Genomic DNA, 16,427 nt, shown 5'->3' on the forward strand with positions numbered 1-16,427 from the left:
ACTGTGCCATGATGGGAACTCCTGCATGTAGCTTTCTAGTTTTCCTAGTACCATTTATTGAAGAGTGTGTCTTTTCCTTCTTAAATATCTTTGCCATCTTTGCTGTATATTAATTGCCCATAAATGTATAAGTTTATTTCTGGGCTCTCTATTTTGTTCGTTGATCTATGCATTTTTTTGGGTGTAATTATCATAGATTTTGGAAACATAGTGTTTACACACTATATTTTATAGTATAGTATGAAAATCAGTAAGCATCATGCCTTTAGCTTTGTTCTTCTTGCTCAAAATTGTTTTAGGTATTGAGGGACTTTTAGTTTCTATGTACATTTTTGAATTTTTTTGTGTTAGTTCTTGAAATATTCTGTTGGCATTTTGATAAGGATTGAATTGATTCTATAGATTGCCTTGTTGTGGGTAGTATGGTCATTTTAACAATATTAATTCTTCCAGTCCATGAACATCATATATTTTTCTCTTTTTTGTCTTGTTTTCCATTTCTTGCAACACTGTCTTATAGATTTCTGAGTACAGGTCTTTTACATCCTTGATTAGATGTATTCCTAGGTATTTTATTCTTTTGATGCAACTTTAAGTGAGATTGTTGTCTGAAATTCTTTCTGATAGTTCATTATTAGTGTATAGATATTATTTCTGTACACTAACTTTGTATCTTGCTACATTACTGAATTCATTTATTAGTTCTGATAGATTTTTTTTTTTTATGGAATCTTAAGGGTTTTCCCTGTATAGTATCATGCCATCTGCAAACAGTAACAGTTTTATTTCTTCCTTTCCAATTTGGATTCCTTTTATTTCTTTTTCTTGTCTGCTATGGCTAAGACTTCCAATACTATGTTGAATGAAAGGAGTGAGAGTGAAAACATTTGTGTTTTGCCTGCCTTAGAGGAAATGCTCTCAGGTTGTCACTGTTGAGTATGAAGTTAGCTGTGGGTTTGTCATACATGGCCTTTATGTGTGGTGTGTTCCCTCTATACCCATTTTGTGGAGCATTTTTATCATAAAAGGATGTTGAATTTTATCAACCAATAGCTTTTACTTCATCTGTTGAGATGATAATATGATTTTTATACTTCAAGCTGTTAGTGTGGTGTATCCCATTGATTGAAGTGAACTGTCCTTGCATTCCTGAGATAAATCTCACTTGATCATGGTGTATGATCTCTAAAATATATGAATGAATTCAGCGTGCTAATATTTTGTTGAGGAGTTTTGCATCTATGGGCATCAGTGTTGTTGGCTAGTGATTTTCCCTTTTGGTGATGTTCTTGTCAGGTTTTGGTATTGGGGTAATGCTGTGGGCCTCACAGAATGAGATCAGAAGCATTCCCTCCTCTTCAATGTTTTGACATAGTCTGAGAAGGGCAAGTACTAATTCTTCTTTAAATGTTTGATAGAATTCACCTGTGAAACTATCTGGTCCTGGCAATTGATAAAATAATTGTATGGTTTTTGAATCAAATAATAAAATATTTGTGTGTGTGTATATATATATATATATATATATATATATATTTATAGGTATTTGTCTTTTCCAGGGCCTCACCCACAGCATATAGAGGTTGCCAGGCTAGAGGTTGAATCAGAGCTGTAGGTGCTGGTCCACGCCACAGACACAGCAACGTGGGATACGAGCCATGTCTGCAACATACACCACAGCTCATGGCAACGGGGGATCATTAACCCACTGAGCAAGGCCAGGGATCAAGCCCTCAACCTCATGGTTCCCAGTAGGATTTGTTAACTACTGGGTTAAGGGTCTGGTGTTGCTGTGAGCTGTAGTGAGGCTCGCAGACATGGCTCAGATCTGATGTGGCTGTGGCTGTGGTGTAGGCTGGCAGCTGTAGCTCCCTAGCCTGGGAACCTCCATATGCCATGGGTGTGGCCCTAAGAAGCAAAATAAATAAATATGAATAGAAAACTAAAAACTAAAAATTGTTGCATTTCTCACTTAAAAATTAATATTATTACTTTCCGGCATCTGTCGGGATGATTTCAATTCTTCACGCTGTCAGTGTGGTGTGTCACATTGATTGACTTGTGAATACCGAACTGTCCTTGCATTCCTGAAATAAAACTCACTTGATCATGGTGTGTGATCTCTTAACTGTATTACCGAATTCGGCTTGCTAATGTTTGGGTGAGGAGTTTTGCATCTGTGTGCGTCAGTGATACTGGCTTGAGATGGTCCCTTTTGGTGATGTCTCTGTCAGGTTTCGGTACTAGGGTAATGCTTTTGGCCTTGTAGAATGAGTTCAGAAGCATTCCCGCCTCTTCAACTTTTTGTCATAGTTTGAGGAGGATAAGCACTACCAGGGGAGTTTAAATGTTTGGTAGGATTCACCTGTGAGACTATCTGGTCCTGGCGATTGATAATTTTATGAGTCATTTTATGTTCTTTGAATCAAATAATAAAAATATTTGTGTTGATATGTTGCGTGTATTTTATTTTGCAAAAGTAGTGATCTGAGCAGATCAAAGGCCCAAAGCACGGGTCTCTTGGCAATTGGCAAGTGCAGCTTGGGAGGAGCCAGATTAGACCAAAGGTGGGCAGACTTCTGGCAGAAGGCCACATGTTCTCTGTCACAAGTACTCGGTTCTGCTCGTGTGGCATCCGAGCAGTTATGGACAACGTGAAACCAAATAAAACTTTACGTCTTGTCACTAAAATTTAAACTTCATCTCATTTTAATGTGTCACATATATTCTTCTTTTGCTTTTGTTCAAGCATTTAAAGATGTCAAAACCATTCTTTGCTCATAAGCGGTGCCAAAGCAGGCAATAGGTAGATTTGGCCAGCAGACTGCAGTTTGCCAGACCCTGGATTATGCTATATTGGCTCTGAGATTTAGCATCTGTCTTAGGGAGGGAAATGTTTCCATATGTTTGAAGATGCTAATGTTTTGGAGTAGGAAATACATTCATTGGGCTGAAAAAGCAAAACAATATGAAAAATTACAACTAGGGAAATTTCCCTTTACCCCATCTGTGCCCAGTGCATTTCCCTGCCAGCCCTGCTCCCTATAAATAACGAAGTAATGTAACTTCCCGTCTCTCTTCTTTAACTCTTTCTGTCAATATGAGCGAGTACGTCGTCAAGTTTCCATCCTTTCTCCCATCAGTGTAGCACACCGTTTACACGCCTCCAGTCTCCTCTTTTCACTTGCCGTCCGTCACGTGTTGGAGCTGTTCTACACTGTGGCAGAGGAATCTTCCCTCTTAAACAGGTGTATTGTATTCTGTTTTGAGACTGTATCATTGTTCATCTAACTTGTCCTCTCTGCATGGCCACATGCGGTATTTCCAACCCAAGTCCAGACAATGCAGGAATAACAAAACTTGCTCCCAAATCATTGTGCGTGTGTGTGTGTGTGTGTGTGTGTGTGTGTGTGCGCACCTTTGTAGGGTACATTTCCAGAAGTGGAGTTACTGAGCCAAAGGATAAATTTGCCCTCTATGGTCATTTTGCTCTCCCACTAGCCCCCTGTGAGAGGGCTGGTTTCCCCATGCGACTTGCCAATAGAGCAGATTGTACACTTTTGAATTCATTCTAATAGATAAAGATGGTGTCTTAGTGGAGTTTTAACTTGCATTTCTCTTAGTATGAGGGAGAGTGACCACGATCAGGGCTACTGGTAGCAAACGAAGCCTCTCTATGCAGAATTAGAGAAACGCACGCCCACCCGAGAGGAAGAATTACAGAAAAGGCACCATCTCTGGATGCATGGAGAGCCTGCTCAAGTTCAGCTCCCATCCGTGCCCGCTCAGCTGGGTGCCTTTGTGGGATCCCCATCCAGCAGCCCTGATGATGAGTATTAAAGAACTAGGTGTGGCTGGTCCACGTGGGACTATCTAGTGGGAGCCTGGATGACAGGAGGGGCAGAAGCATCCCGGTGAGGATCGGAGCAGCTACGTCATTTGTGGGTCCCAGTGCAAAGCAAAATGCAAGATTCCTTGTCATTCAGGATTTGAGATGGCTGGGGCCGAGCAGTAAACTAGGTGCCACGCCCTCTGGGACTCTGCATGGGTCACAAGCTGAGGAAGCCCACCCAGGGCGAAGGGATGAATGCTCTGAGTCCAGCTGGTGGCCAGTGTTGCACTGACCCACCTTCACCAGGCGGGTGGCATAGGAGAAGATCGTACTGCACAGAAGGCGTGGCTCCTTCCTCCCCAGAATATCAGGAACAACATTCCTCTTTTCCCCTAACAGGCCTGCAGGAGCTGCTCGTGCCCAGGAAGGCGAGGTGGATGGCTGGGTTTTACTGGTAGTGATAATACAGACACGACAGCCCCTGCCCTTTACATCCATTATCTTATGTAATAATCTCGTACCTCTCCAAGAGGCTCATGCACTTGGTACCAAAGCTGTCTCCATTTAGATGAGGGAACTAAGGCTGAGGGAAGTGGTGGTGGGGATTGGACGCAGTCAGTTTGACTCTCAAATATGTATTTTTAACACCTTACACTGAATTGCCTTGTATATCAGTTTGTTCTCATGCTAGAAGTGTCTGGAGCAGTGCATGTGCGAGAACACGCATGCACACACATACACACACACCCACACACACCCACACTCACATAGAGTGTGCCAAATGAAATCTTTACTCAGAAGAGCCCACCTGGAGTACAGTTGCTACTGCTAAGCATGAAGTTGGAGTTGAAGAAGAGTGGAAATGGGGAACTCTCCTGGTGCCCAAAGGAAGCAGGGGGGAGAGGCCAGTCACACAAGCCCAGACTTCTATGTGAGGAGAGAAGAGCTCCAGGCTTATCTCTAGGACGGGAGAGTGGGTTTCCTTCCTTTGCCAGGGAACATGGCTAGGGTAGTGAATAGGGTGTTTGCCAGGAAACTTGGCTAGGGTAGTGAGTAGGGAAGGACACTCAGCATTGGGTGGCAAGGCTTCCAGAACCAGGGGAGTCTCGGCACTTGGGGGCAGTCCCAGTGCACCTCAGATTGCTGTAATATTGGAGCTTTACATTATAGGTCCTCAGGTTTCTTGCAAAACAATCGGCAGCTATTTTATCACACTGACATAGTCGTCTTCTACAGTCGTCCTGTGGCTCTGAAAACACAAGATCAGAGATTGTTGATATTCTATGGTTCTGTGTGGGAATTCTGGGGGAAAAGACATAGCCCCTGCCCTCCCAGGGCTTTGAATCTGGGATAAGCACCCATGTTCCAGATATTTCTGACTGATGGGGAGACAGAATCCCTGCCCCCTCAGGAAGGCCACGCCCAGCCTGATGGGGACACCAGCACGGAACACTGAGGCCTGGGAATGGGTCATGATGGGTGCAAGCCAGTGATGGTCATCCCTTTTTCCTTTGTAGTGATTGGTCTCTGGGTCACTTGTGACCTCGCTCTGGCCAGTGAGCCACAAGTAGAAGTCTTCTGGGGCTTCTGGGCAGGATTAATTTCCTCCCTCAGAAAGACAGCTATCCAAAGGGAAAGAAAGCGTCTTTTGTAGGGTGAGGCCATCATGCTTAGAGCCGCATCATGTATCTTGGCCTCACACTGCCAACAGGGCAGGGCAGAGCAGAAGGTTGGGGAAAGACTGGGTCCTGGCCATCATAGTTGAGAAGCTGCCCCAGCCCTGGCACTGCCCTCGTTCAGCCTTCCTCATTGTCTGAGGCTCTTTTAGTTGGGCATCTTGTTGCCTGCCACCCAGAGCCTGCTAAAGACGCATGACGTTAAGGAGAGGTCACGATGGGGAGACCTGATTTCTGACCGGAGAGAACTCAGGCTCTTGGGCACGAGCCCACGCTTTCTCAAAACCCCACTCGTGGGTCTGCTGTCTGGGGGCACTGAGCAAACCCTTCCAGCTACTGCTCACCTCTCTGCTTCCCTTCAGAGCCAATCTTGCTCCAGAAGGTTGTCTACACCTCCTGCCCCTGCATCGCGTGCCATCCAATTTCCAACCCACTCTACTCTGGCTTTCTCCTCAGCACCCCATCAGCAAGAGCTCCCACTGAGGTCCTCCATGGTCTTCCTGTCTCTAAATCCAAGGAGCCTGGTCAGCGCTTATCTGGGAGGAGCCCTCTGTTAACCTGGCTGCCATTAACCATCTCCTTGCCAACTCCTCCACCTTCCTGGTTCTTCCCTCTCTCGGACTATCCCTCCTCTGTCTCCTCTCTGGGCCTTTAAGCATCAAGTGGGTGGGCACCTGGTCCAACTCTCAGCTCTCTGCTGCTATCTCCTGAATCTGTGCCCTCAGCCAGATCCCTCCCTTGAGCTGTGAGTTCCTTTATCCAGCTGCCTGTTGCCCATCTTCCTGGTTATTCGGAAGCCTCCCCACTCAACATGCTCCTCCCCTCGCCCACCAGGACCCCCTCAGGTGTACCATCCTCATGGTTGTCTGGCCACCAACAGCTCCCAGTTCCCTACCCAGTCAGTCACCAAGCTCTGCTGATTCTACTCCCGATGTCTCATCATGTCACTTGCCATCTTGTCCATTCTGCTCACCATTTCTACTGGTCAAGCTCTTACTGTCTCTGGTCTGTGTACTGGCAATGGTCTTCTCACTGTCCACCCCCACTGCCATCTGTTTCCCTCCATCCTCAGTCAAAGCTAGTCCCCCGAGATGTAGGTCTGATCACATCACTCCTATGTTTAAGAGCTCCCTATTGCTTTAGGACAATGATTTAAGTACAATATGGCCTCAGGGACTTGACCTAGCCCCTTCCCATCTCTCTGCCATGGTCACCCACCACTTGTCTCATCCTTACATTTCCCTTCAGCAGAATAGAATTGTTACAATTCATTCCTGTGCCTTGGACCCTGCTGCTGTGTCCTCTTCTTGGGATGCCCTCATCCCTCCCCCATCCCACCCCCAACTCCTCTCAGCCTTGAAGACTCACCTAGGAGGTCATCATTCTCAGAAACCCTCCCTGATCCTCACGCTGCATTATTTTGCTCACTTCCCATCAGAGTTGTGTTTTCATTTTCTTCTCTTCCCACTTAAGGACGCAGTCCCTTTTTTCCTGGCTTTGATGCCCAGTACAGTGCCTGACACCATGGCGCCTCTAAAAATGAATAGAAGAGGCTGGGTGGAGTTCTCAGACTCTTTCTTACCCCAATGGTTTGGCCCTGGTAGAACACAAACTTGTAGCTCAGTAACTTGGTGCCACACCCACGTTTCTTAAGCTGCTTGTAGCAACAGTCATGTGCAGCACAGCACCTGTGACGACAGACTACGCTATTGAGGCTGTCCTTTTCTAGTTCCAGGGAGCTGGTGTCCTGTGTTTCATGCTCTTCACCCTGGGCAGAGAACCACTGACGTTGTAATGGTCTTGAGCAGAGTTTTCAACATGCTGGTTGCTTTTTCAGCTGGGACTTCTTGGGGTTCTGTGCTGAGGGGGCACCAGCTGGAGCCTTCCATCACCCAGCCCCATGGGGTGCCACAAGCAGGCAGAGGGGAGAGGTGGGCATGGTCTCAACAATCAGTTGCATCCTTGGGTGATCCTTTGCCTCCCAGGCCACAGTAGCAACCATAGAAGGCGTAATTGGGCACGGGTGACTTTCCTGTCTTCAACTTGATCATTTTGTGGAAATTCAGCACATTCCCCTGGACCTGCAGCAAGCCTGGAAGGAAATTGTCCAGTGATGGGGCCTGGGGCCTGTGTCCTCCCTCTCTGCCTCTCTCTGCTACTTCTCCTCCCCACAAGAGCCCCTCTCTTGCTCTCACTGGAGACAGTCTGATGTGGTGGGAAGGGCAGCTGGGAGGAGAGGGTGCTTCCCTCCCTGCACTGTCCCCCTTGTGGCCTGAGGTCAAGGTCAACCCTTACCAAATGCCATGATCACTGCCAATAGCAGGAGGGTCTTCAAGTTGTGAGTTCTGCATGGGTGAAATACAGAGAGATACAGTGAGACAGAAACAAGTTGAAAACTACATGCCATTCCCCAGTCCTTCAGTGCCCCTCAAGGTGGAATGCAGCAGATGGAGGCGCCTTGGATCCCTGAGTCACTGCATGGAGGAGCACTGCCCTGGAGAGTCCCACTGACCCTCGGTGGTCTTGTGTGAGCCAGAAATGCACTTCTGTTGGGTTAAGCTGCTGCTTATTGAACAAAACTGTCATGGGTTGGTTCCATCCTATCAATAACCACCAGCCCTTTCCGTTGTTATGATTGCAAGGTGTCCTTTAGCAATAACCATCAGAAAACTTCCCCCAAAATTAAGGTTTATTACTTATAGGACCTGGAACTTTCAGAGCACACCTGGGTCCACACAGTGAGGTCAAGGGGAAAGAGATCACCAGATCATGGCCTGGGGGTTCTGCTTTTTATTGGGGTTGAGGGTGGGGGCTTAGCGGTTTGTGTGCTCACCCTTTATTGGTGAATTTAAGACACGAGAGTGCAAATGTAAAGTTCGGGAAGGGAAAACACAGGTGGCTCAAGTAGTCAAATTAACCCAAATTTCTAAATCAAAGCAACCTTAGTGAGGGAAGGCGGCCTGGCTCTTTATAAAGTCACGTGGCTGGCAATCTGTTTATTGTAGATCACCTTCTTTGAAGTGGATTCCTGGCAATCAAAGATTGTCTGGCACTAATCAAAGTTAAGGGAGGCACTTACATTAACAAAAAGACAAACAAACCCTCCAATCCCAAGCTGTCAGGGTTTACATGACAATAACCTAATCTATATTGACCAACAGTCATCTGGGCAATTTGTCCTTTTTTTTTTTGTCTTTTTAGGGCCATACCCATGGCATTTGGAGGTTCCCAGACTAGAGGTGTTTTTGGAGCTGTAGCTGCTGGCCTACACCACAGCCACAGCCACATCAGATCCAAGACGTGTCTGTGACCTACACCACAGCTCACAGCAATGCCAGATCCTGAACAAGGCCAGGGATCAAACTTGGGCCTCATGGCTGCCAGTCAGTCTCATTTTGGCTGAACCATATTGGGAACTCCCAGGCAGATTTTATCTTGAAGACATAATTTCCTTGAAGTGCAGGACCTGGGTTTTGGGTTGAATTGCCTCCTCTACCAAATTTATGTTGCAGTCCTGACTTCCATTAGGACCTCAGAATGTGACATTATTTGGAAACTGTGTCTTTGTGGAAACGATTATTAAGACAAGGTTATTCAGGTGAGCCATGATGCAGGATGACTGGGGTCTTTATAAAAAGGGGAAATTTGGAGACATACACACACACACCCCTTCACTGGAAGAACCCCCTGTGAAGGTGAAGGTGGTGACTTGGGGCCGGGATCTGGGATGTGGCTTTTAAAAGCCAAGGAATGCTAAAGCCGGCCAGGAAACCTCCAGAGCCAGGGGAGAGGCCTGGCATAGATCCTCCCTCACGGTCCTCAGAGGAACCAACCCTGTGGGCACCTTGATCTTAGACTTCTGGCCTCCAGAATTGTGAGACCATACGTTTCTGTTGTTTGTGGTACCTTGTAGCTGGTAGAAATTTCTAGCAAATTAATGCAACCGTCAAGGATCTCTGCGGTCTCTGAAATCTGGGATTTGTGGACAAAGAATGTTGGCTCTTGTAGCCATCAAGCCCTCAGCCACATCAGCCATCCTGAGGGAATTCAGGATGGAGAAAAACAGGATACTGGCCCTAGATAGTTAAGGTTAAGGTGCGTGTCAAAGGATTGCATTTCATTATTCCTGGACTCTCGCATCTTCCCAGATACATACAAAAGTGCTAAAAGAAAAAAAAAAATAGTTAAAAAAAAAAAAAAAAAGGAAAGAAAAGAAACCAAAAAAAAAAGTGCTAAATTCATTTACTTGAGATATCTTTTTTTCTTTCATTTGGCAATAATCTTTTGATGTTCAATGACTTGTTTTTTTGTCTTTTTTTTTTGCAAGAACTCCTTTATATCCTGGCTCTTCCCTTTTCTCTTCAGAGGTCCCTCAGAGCGATCTGAGAGGCTGTCTCCTGGGCTTAGCTCCTCAGGAATGTGCCACATAAAACATAACTCTCAACTTTTAGAGTCTGCATTTTTTTTTTTTTCAGTCAACAGATTTTTGCTTTCATGGACACTTGTTTTAGACCTAAATGAAGAATAAGAGGTGATGGGCTAGACCTTGACTTTTTGTTAAACCACCTCAGCTTTCAGAATACTGTCATTTCTCGGGGTTCCTATCGTGGCGCAGTGGTTAACGAATCCGACTAGGAATGATGAGGTTGCTGGTTCGGTCCCTGGCCTTGCTCAGTGGGTTAAGGATCCGGCGTTGCCGTGAGCTGTGGTGTAGGCTGGTGGCTACAGCTCTGATTAGACCCCCAGCCTGGGAACCTCCATATGCCACGGGAGCGGCCCTAGAAAAGGCAAAAAGACAAAAAAAAAAAAAAAAAAAAAAAAGAATACCGTCATTTCTCTGACAGGCAAACTGCCTCCCCCCCCCCACACACACACCCTGCCCCGGTGTATCCTGGTGGCCTCTGGTATCATGTAGGCCTCCGCAATCAAGGATCCTGATGAGATAACACTTGGAGTACAAATTCTCCACTCTCCTGGGGCTTACATTTTAGTGAAGAGAGACAAACAATAAAACAAAAGACACAATGAATAGGTGATATTCAGTTGACCCTTGAACCACACGTGGGTTAGGGGCATAGTCAAAAATCTGAGTATGAGTTTACAGTGGGCCCTGGGTATCCATGGTTCTAAATACACCGATTCAACCACCTGTGGATTATATCGTACTTTAGTGCATATTTATGGAAAACAATCCATGTATAAATGGACTCGCACCATTCAAAGCTGTGTTGTTGTGGCATATTAGGTGGTGATAAAGAAAGGGGGAAGAAGCAAGAGAGATGGATAAGGGACAGCAGGAGCGTGACTGGGGGAATGAGGGGTGCAATTTTACATAGGATGGATGTGCTCAAATGGGATTTTTGTTTGTTTGTTTTTGTCTTTTTAGGGCTGCACCCTTGACATATGGAAGTTCCCAAGCTGGGGTAGAATCAGAACTGTAGCTTCCAGCCTACATCACAGCCAGAGCAACGTGGGATCTGAACCTACACCACAGTTCACAGCAATACCAGATCCTTAACCCACTGAGGGAGGCCAGGAATCAAACACTCATCTTTATGGATACTAGTTGGGTTTATTACTACTGAGCCACAGTGTGAACTCCTGGGGTGTTTTTTGAACATAGTTAGCAGGCAGAAATATTTTCTTAAGTGATTAATAATTAGAAAACTCAGCCTATTAAGAGTGGTTGTTTTCAATATCAGGATTATGGTCGAAATTTTTCTATACTCTCTGTTTTCCTAATTTTTCCTTACTCATTACTCTTCTTTTTTTCAAAAAAAATTTCTATTTTTTTTTTTTTTTTTTTTGGCGGGGGTGGGAGCATCCTAAGCATATGGAGGTTCCCAGGCTAGGGGTTGAATTGGAGCTGTAACTGCTGGCCTATGCCACAGCCACAGCAGTGCCAGATCCGAGCCGCATCTTCAAGCTACACCACAGCTCATAGCAATGCCAGATCCTTAACCCATTGAACTAGGCCAGGAAACGAACCTGCGTCCTCATGGATGCTAGTCAGATTTGTTCCCACTGAGCCACGATGGGAACTCCAAAAGAAAAAAGACCTTCTAATTTTGAAGTACATTTACACTTACACAGTGTCAACTGTGTATCTTTTACTTATTGTGTTTTTTGTTTTATTTTTTGTCTCTCTCCACTAAAATGTAATCGCCAGGAGAGTAGAAAATTTTTGTTTTTTTCGTGGATATACTCCCAAGTGCTAATATTAGTCTTTGGATGAAGGTGATTGGACAAGAAGCCAAATCATGGACTTTAAATTCTTGGGGAAAAATCCTGAAAAAGTGGGAAAAAGAGAGTTGAGTGAGAAATAAACAGAAACCTCTGCGAAATAGAGTTGAGCCACCAGAAGGAGGAGCCCTCACACCCTGTAAGGATGGCAGAGTCCAATGGGAAAGACTCTTCTTTCCTGGTAAGCCCTCAGCCAATGAAAAGCCAAGGACTCTTTGTTTCCTATAGCCCTTCCAGCTTCCTTTTCTCCTCTTTAAAAGAGTGCTCCCTCCTTTCCTGTGGAGGGTCTTGTATGTGCCTCGCCATGGTTGCAGACCCAATTACTCTCTGTTGATCCCCAATAAATCCATCGCTGCTAGAGAAATATCTGGCAGTCTAGATATTTGTTTTAGGACAACAGTTGCAAAGGTAAAGTTACTGTACACGCCTCATCCCTCTGATGTTAATGTCCTGCATATAGCCATGGTACAGTTATGAAGACCAGGAAATTAATATTAGATTTAATATTAGATTAAATTTAAAATTAATATTAGATTTTATGTGAATGTCACCCGTTTTCCTATTGATGTCTTTTTTTCTGGTCCAGTTTCTACCAGGGTCCCCTATTGCATATAGCTTTTAGGTTTCCTACATCTTCTCTGATCTGTGACAACTCCTTTTTCTTTGCTTTTCGTGAACTTGACTTCTTTTTTTTTTTTTTTTACTTTTTAGGGCGGCACCTGCGGCATATGGAAGCTCCCAGGCTAGGGGTCCAATTGCTGGCCTACACCAGAGCCACAGCAATGCAAGATCCGAGCTACGTCTGTGACCTGCACCGTAGCTCACGGCAACGTTGGATCCTTTAACCCACTGAGCAAGGCCAGGGATCGAACCTGTGCCCTCATGGATCCTAGTTGGGTTTGTTAACCACTGAGCCAAGCCAGGAACTCTGACCTAGAGACTTTTGAAGAGCACTGCTCAGGTTTTTATAGAAGGTTCCTCAATTTGGATTTGTCTGATATTTTCTCATGATCAGATTGAAGTTATGCCTCTTTGGCAAGAATGTCACAGAAATGATATTGTGCCCTTCTCAGGAAATCTTATCTGTGATACATAATAGCAGATCTCATTACAATTGATATGCATCTTGAATACTGGGTTCAGGTTTCTCCACTGGAAACTTACCATTTTTCCTTTTATAATTGGTAAGTACATTGGGGGGAGTTACTTTGAGACCATTTCTCCTCACCTCATCCTTCCACTCACTAATTTTAGCATGAATCCATGGTTCTTGCTTGCGATAATTTAATAATTGGTCTTTTTTGGTTCCTGCATTCCTTCAACATTAAGAATTTGAATTCCAGAGTTCCTGCAGTGCTTCAGTGGGTTAATGATCTATCTGCCTTGTTTCGGTGGAGGTGCCATTTAATCCCTGGCCCGGAGCGGTGGGTTAAGGATCTGGCATTACCACAGCTGTGATGTAGGTCACAGCTCTGGCCTGAAATTCGATACCTGGCATGGGAACCTTCTTATGTCAAAAATGCAGCTGAACAAGACCACCCCCCCAAAAAAAAGTTAAAAAAAAAAAAAAAGAATTTGAATTCTACTCTAGGTAAGAGTTTTCCCTTACATTTATTTGTTTAATTATTTAAATGAGCATATACTTTTTTTTTCCATCTATGGGTTATAATTCAATACCACCATTATTTTTTTTCTCGGATATTCCGTGTTGACTATGGAGAGCACCTTGAAATTGACACCTATGTCCTTTCAGCATGTGCCCTCATCATTTGTTTTCTTAGCACTTCCTTTCTGGCCCCTTGAAATGTTCCAAGTTTATCTTGTATTTTATCTTTCCAAGCCCTGGAAATCATCTGGGCCTGGAAGATACCTATGGACTGGCTTGTTCAACATCTATTTCAGCGTCTTCCAGCGTACATTCCTGTCCTTCAGAGGCTGGAACACTTACATAAGACTTCCTTGCTGGTTAGTGTCCCTATGTTTGAAGATTCTGCCTATCAGGTTTGAAATCAGAACTGAGTGAATGGGAAAAGGGGCAGGAAGTAAGGCATCAATTTGCTGGCATGGTGCTGTAGTGGAGGTAGGATTCTGCTGATGGAAGCTGTGGTGACAGGGTCAGGATTTATTTTTATTTATTTATTTGTTGCCTTTTCTAGTGCCATACCCACAGCATATGGGGGTTCCCAGGCTAGGGGGTCTAATCGGAGCTGTAGACGCCAGCCTACGCCACAGCCACAGCAACGCTGGATCCTTAACCCACTGAGCAAGGCCAGGGATCGAACCTGCAACCTCATGGTTCCTAGTCAGATTCATTAACCACTGTGCCACAACAGGAACTCTGACAGGGTCAGGATTTAATGAGCAGCTTCCTGTGGTGGCAGAAGCAGCAGCTTCCTTGGCCGACCCCTTCTGTGATGTGATTCTGGGAGTCTTTTCTGGAAACTCAGCCTGCTTTTCTGACACTCCCACTCGTAATGATTTTGTGGGATGCAAAGCTTGTCTGTAAGCAGTTTCCTTCTAAATAAACTAGACCCACAACTCTGAGTGGTGCCCTAGCGGTGGTTAGTTGGGGCCATTCCAGGCAGAGGAAGCTTTAAGTACTAGGACTGTGTACAGAGGGAAGTGTGCTATCGGAGGAAATTAGAAAAGGCCAGTTGGACAAAGCACAGAGAGTAAAATGAAGGTGGAGCAGTCAGAAGGGGCCAGTGTACTGCAGGCTTTCTGGCCTTCTAGGCTCAACCTATGGCACTTTGAAGCCATGGTGCAGCAGAGAGAATTATTATTATTATTTTGTCTTTTCTGTCTTTTTAGGGCCACACCCATGGCATATGGAGGCTCCCAGGCTAGGGGTCTAATCAGAGCTGTTGCCATTGGCCTATGCCACAGCCACGGCAACACTAGATCCGAGCCGCATCTTCGATCTACACCACAGCTCATGGCAACACTGGATTCTTAACCCACTGAGCAAGGCCAGGGCTCGAACCTGCAACCTCATGCTTCCTGGTCAGATTCGTTTCCGCTGCACCACGACGGGAACTCCGAGAATTATTATTACTTTTAAAACAGGTTTTATTGGAGCATGAGCGCAACTGTGTTTATGTTGGTCTCTATCTGCCTTCTTTTTTCTTTTCATTTCTTTCTTTCTTTCTTTCTTTCTTTTTTTGGCCGTGCCCCTGGCATGTGGAAATTCCAGGGCCAGGGACCAAACCCATGCCACAGCAGCAACATGAGCTGCTGCAGTGACACCAATCCTTAACCCCCTGCACCACCAGGGAACTCCAAAAGAGGGAATTACTGACCTGCCTTTATCCTTAATCAGTTCAGTATTTCCTTCTTCTTGTTTGCTATTTTTTTCTTTTTAGGGCCATATGGAAGTTTCCAGTCTAGGGGTTGAACAGGAGGTGCAACTGCAGGCCTATGCCACAGCTGCAGCAATAAGGGATCTGAGCTGCATCTGTGACCAACACTGCAGCTTGCCAAAACGCCGGATCCTTAACCTACTGAGAGAGGCAAGGGATTGAATCCACATCCTCATGGATAATAGTTGGGTTCGTAACCCACTGAGGCACAACGGGAACTCCCAATTCAGTATTTTCAAGAGGGAGAGAGAGCAATACAGTATAGTGGCGTGTTTAAGATAAATCTGAAGGGGAGTTCCCGTGTGGCTCAGTGGTTAACGAATCTGACTAGGAACCATGAGGTTGTGGGTTCAATCCCTGGGCTTGCTCAGTGGGTTAAGGATCTGGTGTTGCCATGAGCTGTAGTGTTGTTTGCAGACGCGGCTCAGATCTAGTATTGCTGTGACTGTGGTGTAGGCCGGCGGCTACAGCTCCGATTTGACCCCTGGCCTGGGAACCTCCATATGCCATGGGTGTGGCCCTAGAAAAAAAGACAAAAAAGACCAAAGGAAAAAAAAAGATAAATCCGAAGCGAACCTCATTTTGGACATGATTTTAGGACCCAGAGGCAACAAGAGGCCAGCGTGAGAATGATCTTTAGAAAGAGGCCAAGAGCCCATTTGGGAGCTGGATAAAGCCCGTCTTTCATAGCAGCAGGCGTTGGCCTGAATGACCCCTCTGAACCATGCAATTGAGTGACTCCTCTCCTCCCTTCTGGGCTGGCTGCCTCTCCCCATTGCTTCAGAACTCCCTGTGGAATTTGGTCCAGGGACCCAGATAAAACCACCTCTTCATCTTTTCCAGAGAACACACTTCATTCTCTTTTCCACTTTAAAAAGTTGGCACTCGGAGTGGCCCTCTTACATTTGCTGACTGCGGTCCTTATGTCATAACTCTCTCAGCACGGTAATGAACGTGGGCTTCGGCTTTGTCCTGAAATGAGTAGGGGCTCCAAGAATCCCTCTCTCCCCCTCTCTTCTGTCAAAGGACCTCTCCCAGGGATTAAACCCTCCCCTACCTTCCCTCAGCAATAAGTCACCCACTGCTTTTTTATAAGATGCTGCGAATCTTTGGATATTAGTATTTATGTATCCAATATTTCCACTGAACCAGGAGCTCTTCAAAGTCCGGGGGCTCCTCAAGCATAGAGCTGTGACTTTCCTGAAGACTGAGGACCCCTTGGGAGTGTGGAATGATCTTTCCCATTCGAATGGAAACTCCCTGCATCTCACAGTCCTCTTACCTGTGCATGTCATGCTCCAAAGTGGGGTAAGACAT

The 16,427-nt window shown here is 45.5% G+C and overlaps 1 protein-coding gene across 1 annotated transcript; it reads right to left on the reverse strand.

Annotated features, from left to right (window-relative positions):
• Positions 4,609 to 16,427, reverse strand: PLA2G2A (phospholipase A2 group IIA). Its single transcript, XM_021097599.1, has 6 exons — positions 16,393 to 16,427; positions 7,804 to 7,853; positions 7,457 to 7,600; positions 7,091 to 7,209; positions 5,213 to 5,381; positions 4,609 to 5,081 (listed from the first exon to the last, which is right to left on the reverse strand). Exons 1-6 carry the CDS (start codon positions 16,425 to 16,427, stop codon positions 4,900 to 4,902), a joined length of 699 nt encoding a protein of 232 aa, XP_020953258.1. The 3' UTR covers positions 4,609 to 4,899.

This window comes from Sus scrofa, chromosome 6, assembly GCF_000003025.6.
Source record: "Sus scrofa isolate TJ Tabasco breed Duroc chromosome 6, Sscrofa11.1, whole genome shotgun sequence".
Taxonomy (NCBI): domain Eukaryota; kingdom Metazoa; phylum Chordata; class Mammalia; order Artiodactyla; family Suidae; genus Sus; species Sus scrofa.

What these genes read in the sequence shown, in the direction of transcription:
- PLA2G2A (XM_021097599.1), bottom strand. Translation starts at nt 16,427, where the DNA reads ATGTCTTACCCCACTTTGGAGCATGACATGCACAG. An exon ending in ACCCAAGGATGCAACTGATT is followed by an intron (nt 7,210 to 7,456) that starts GTTGAGACCATG and finishes TCAATAGCGTAG; the next exon opens with TCTGTCGTCACAGGTGCTGT. An exon ending in GGGATTCTGTCTCCCCATCA is followed by an intron (nt 5,082 to 5,212) that starts GTCAGAAATATC and finishes TTGTGTTTTCAG; the next exon opens with AGCCACAGGACGACTGTAGA.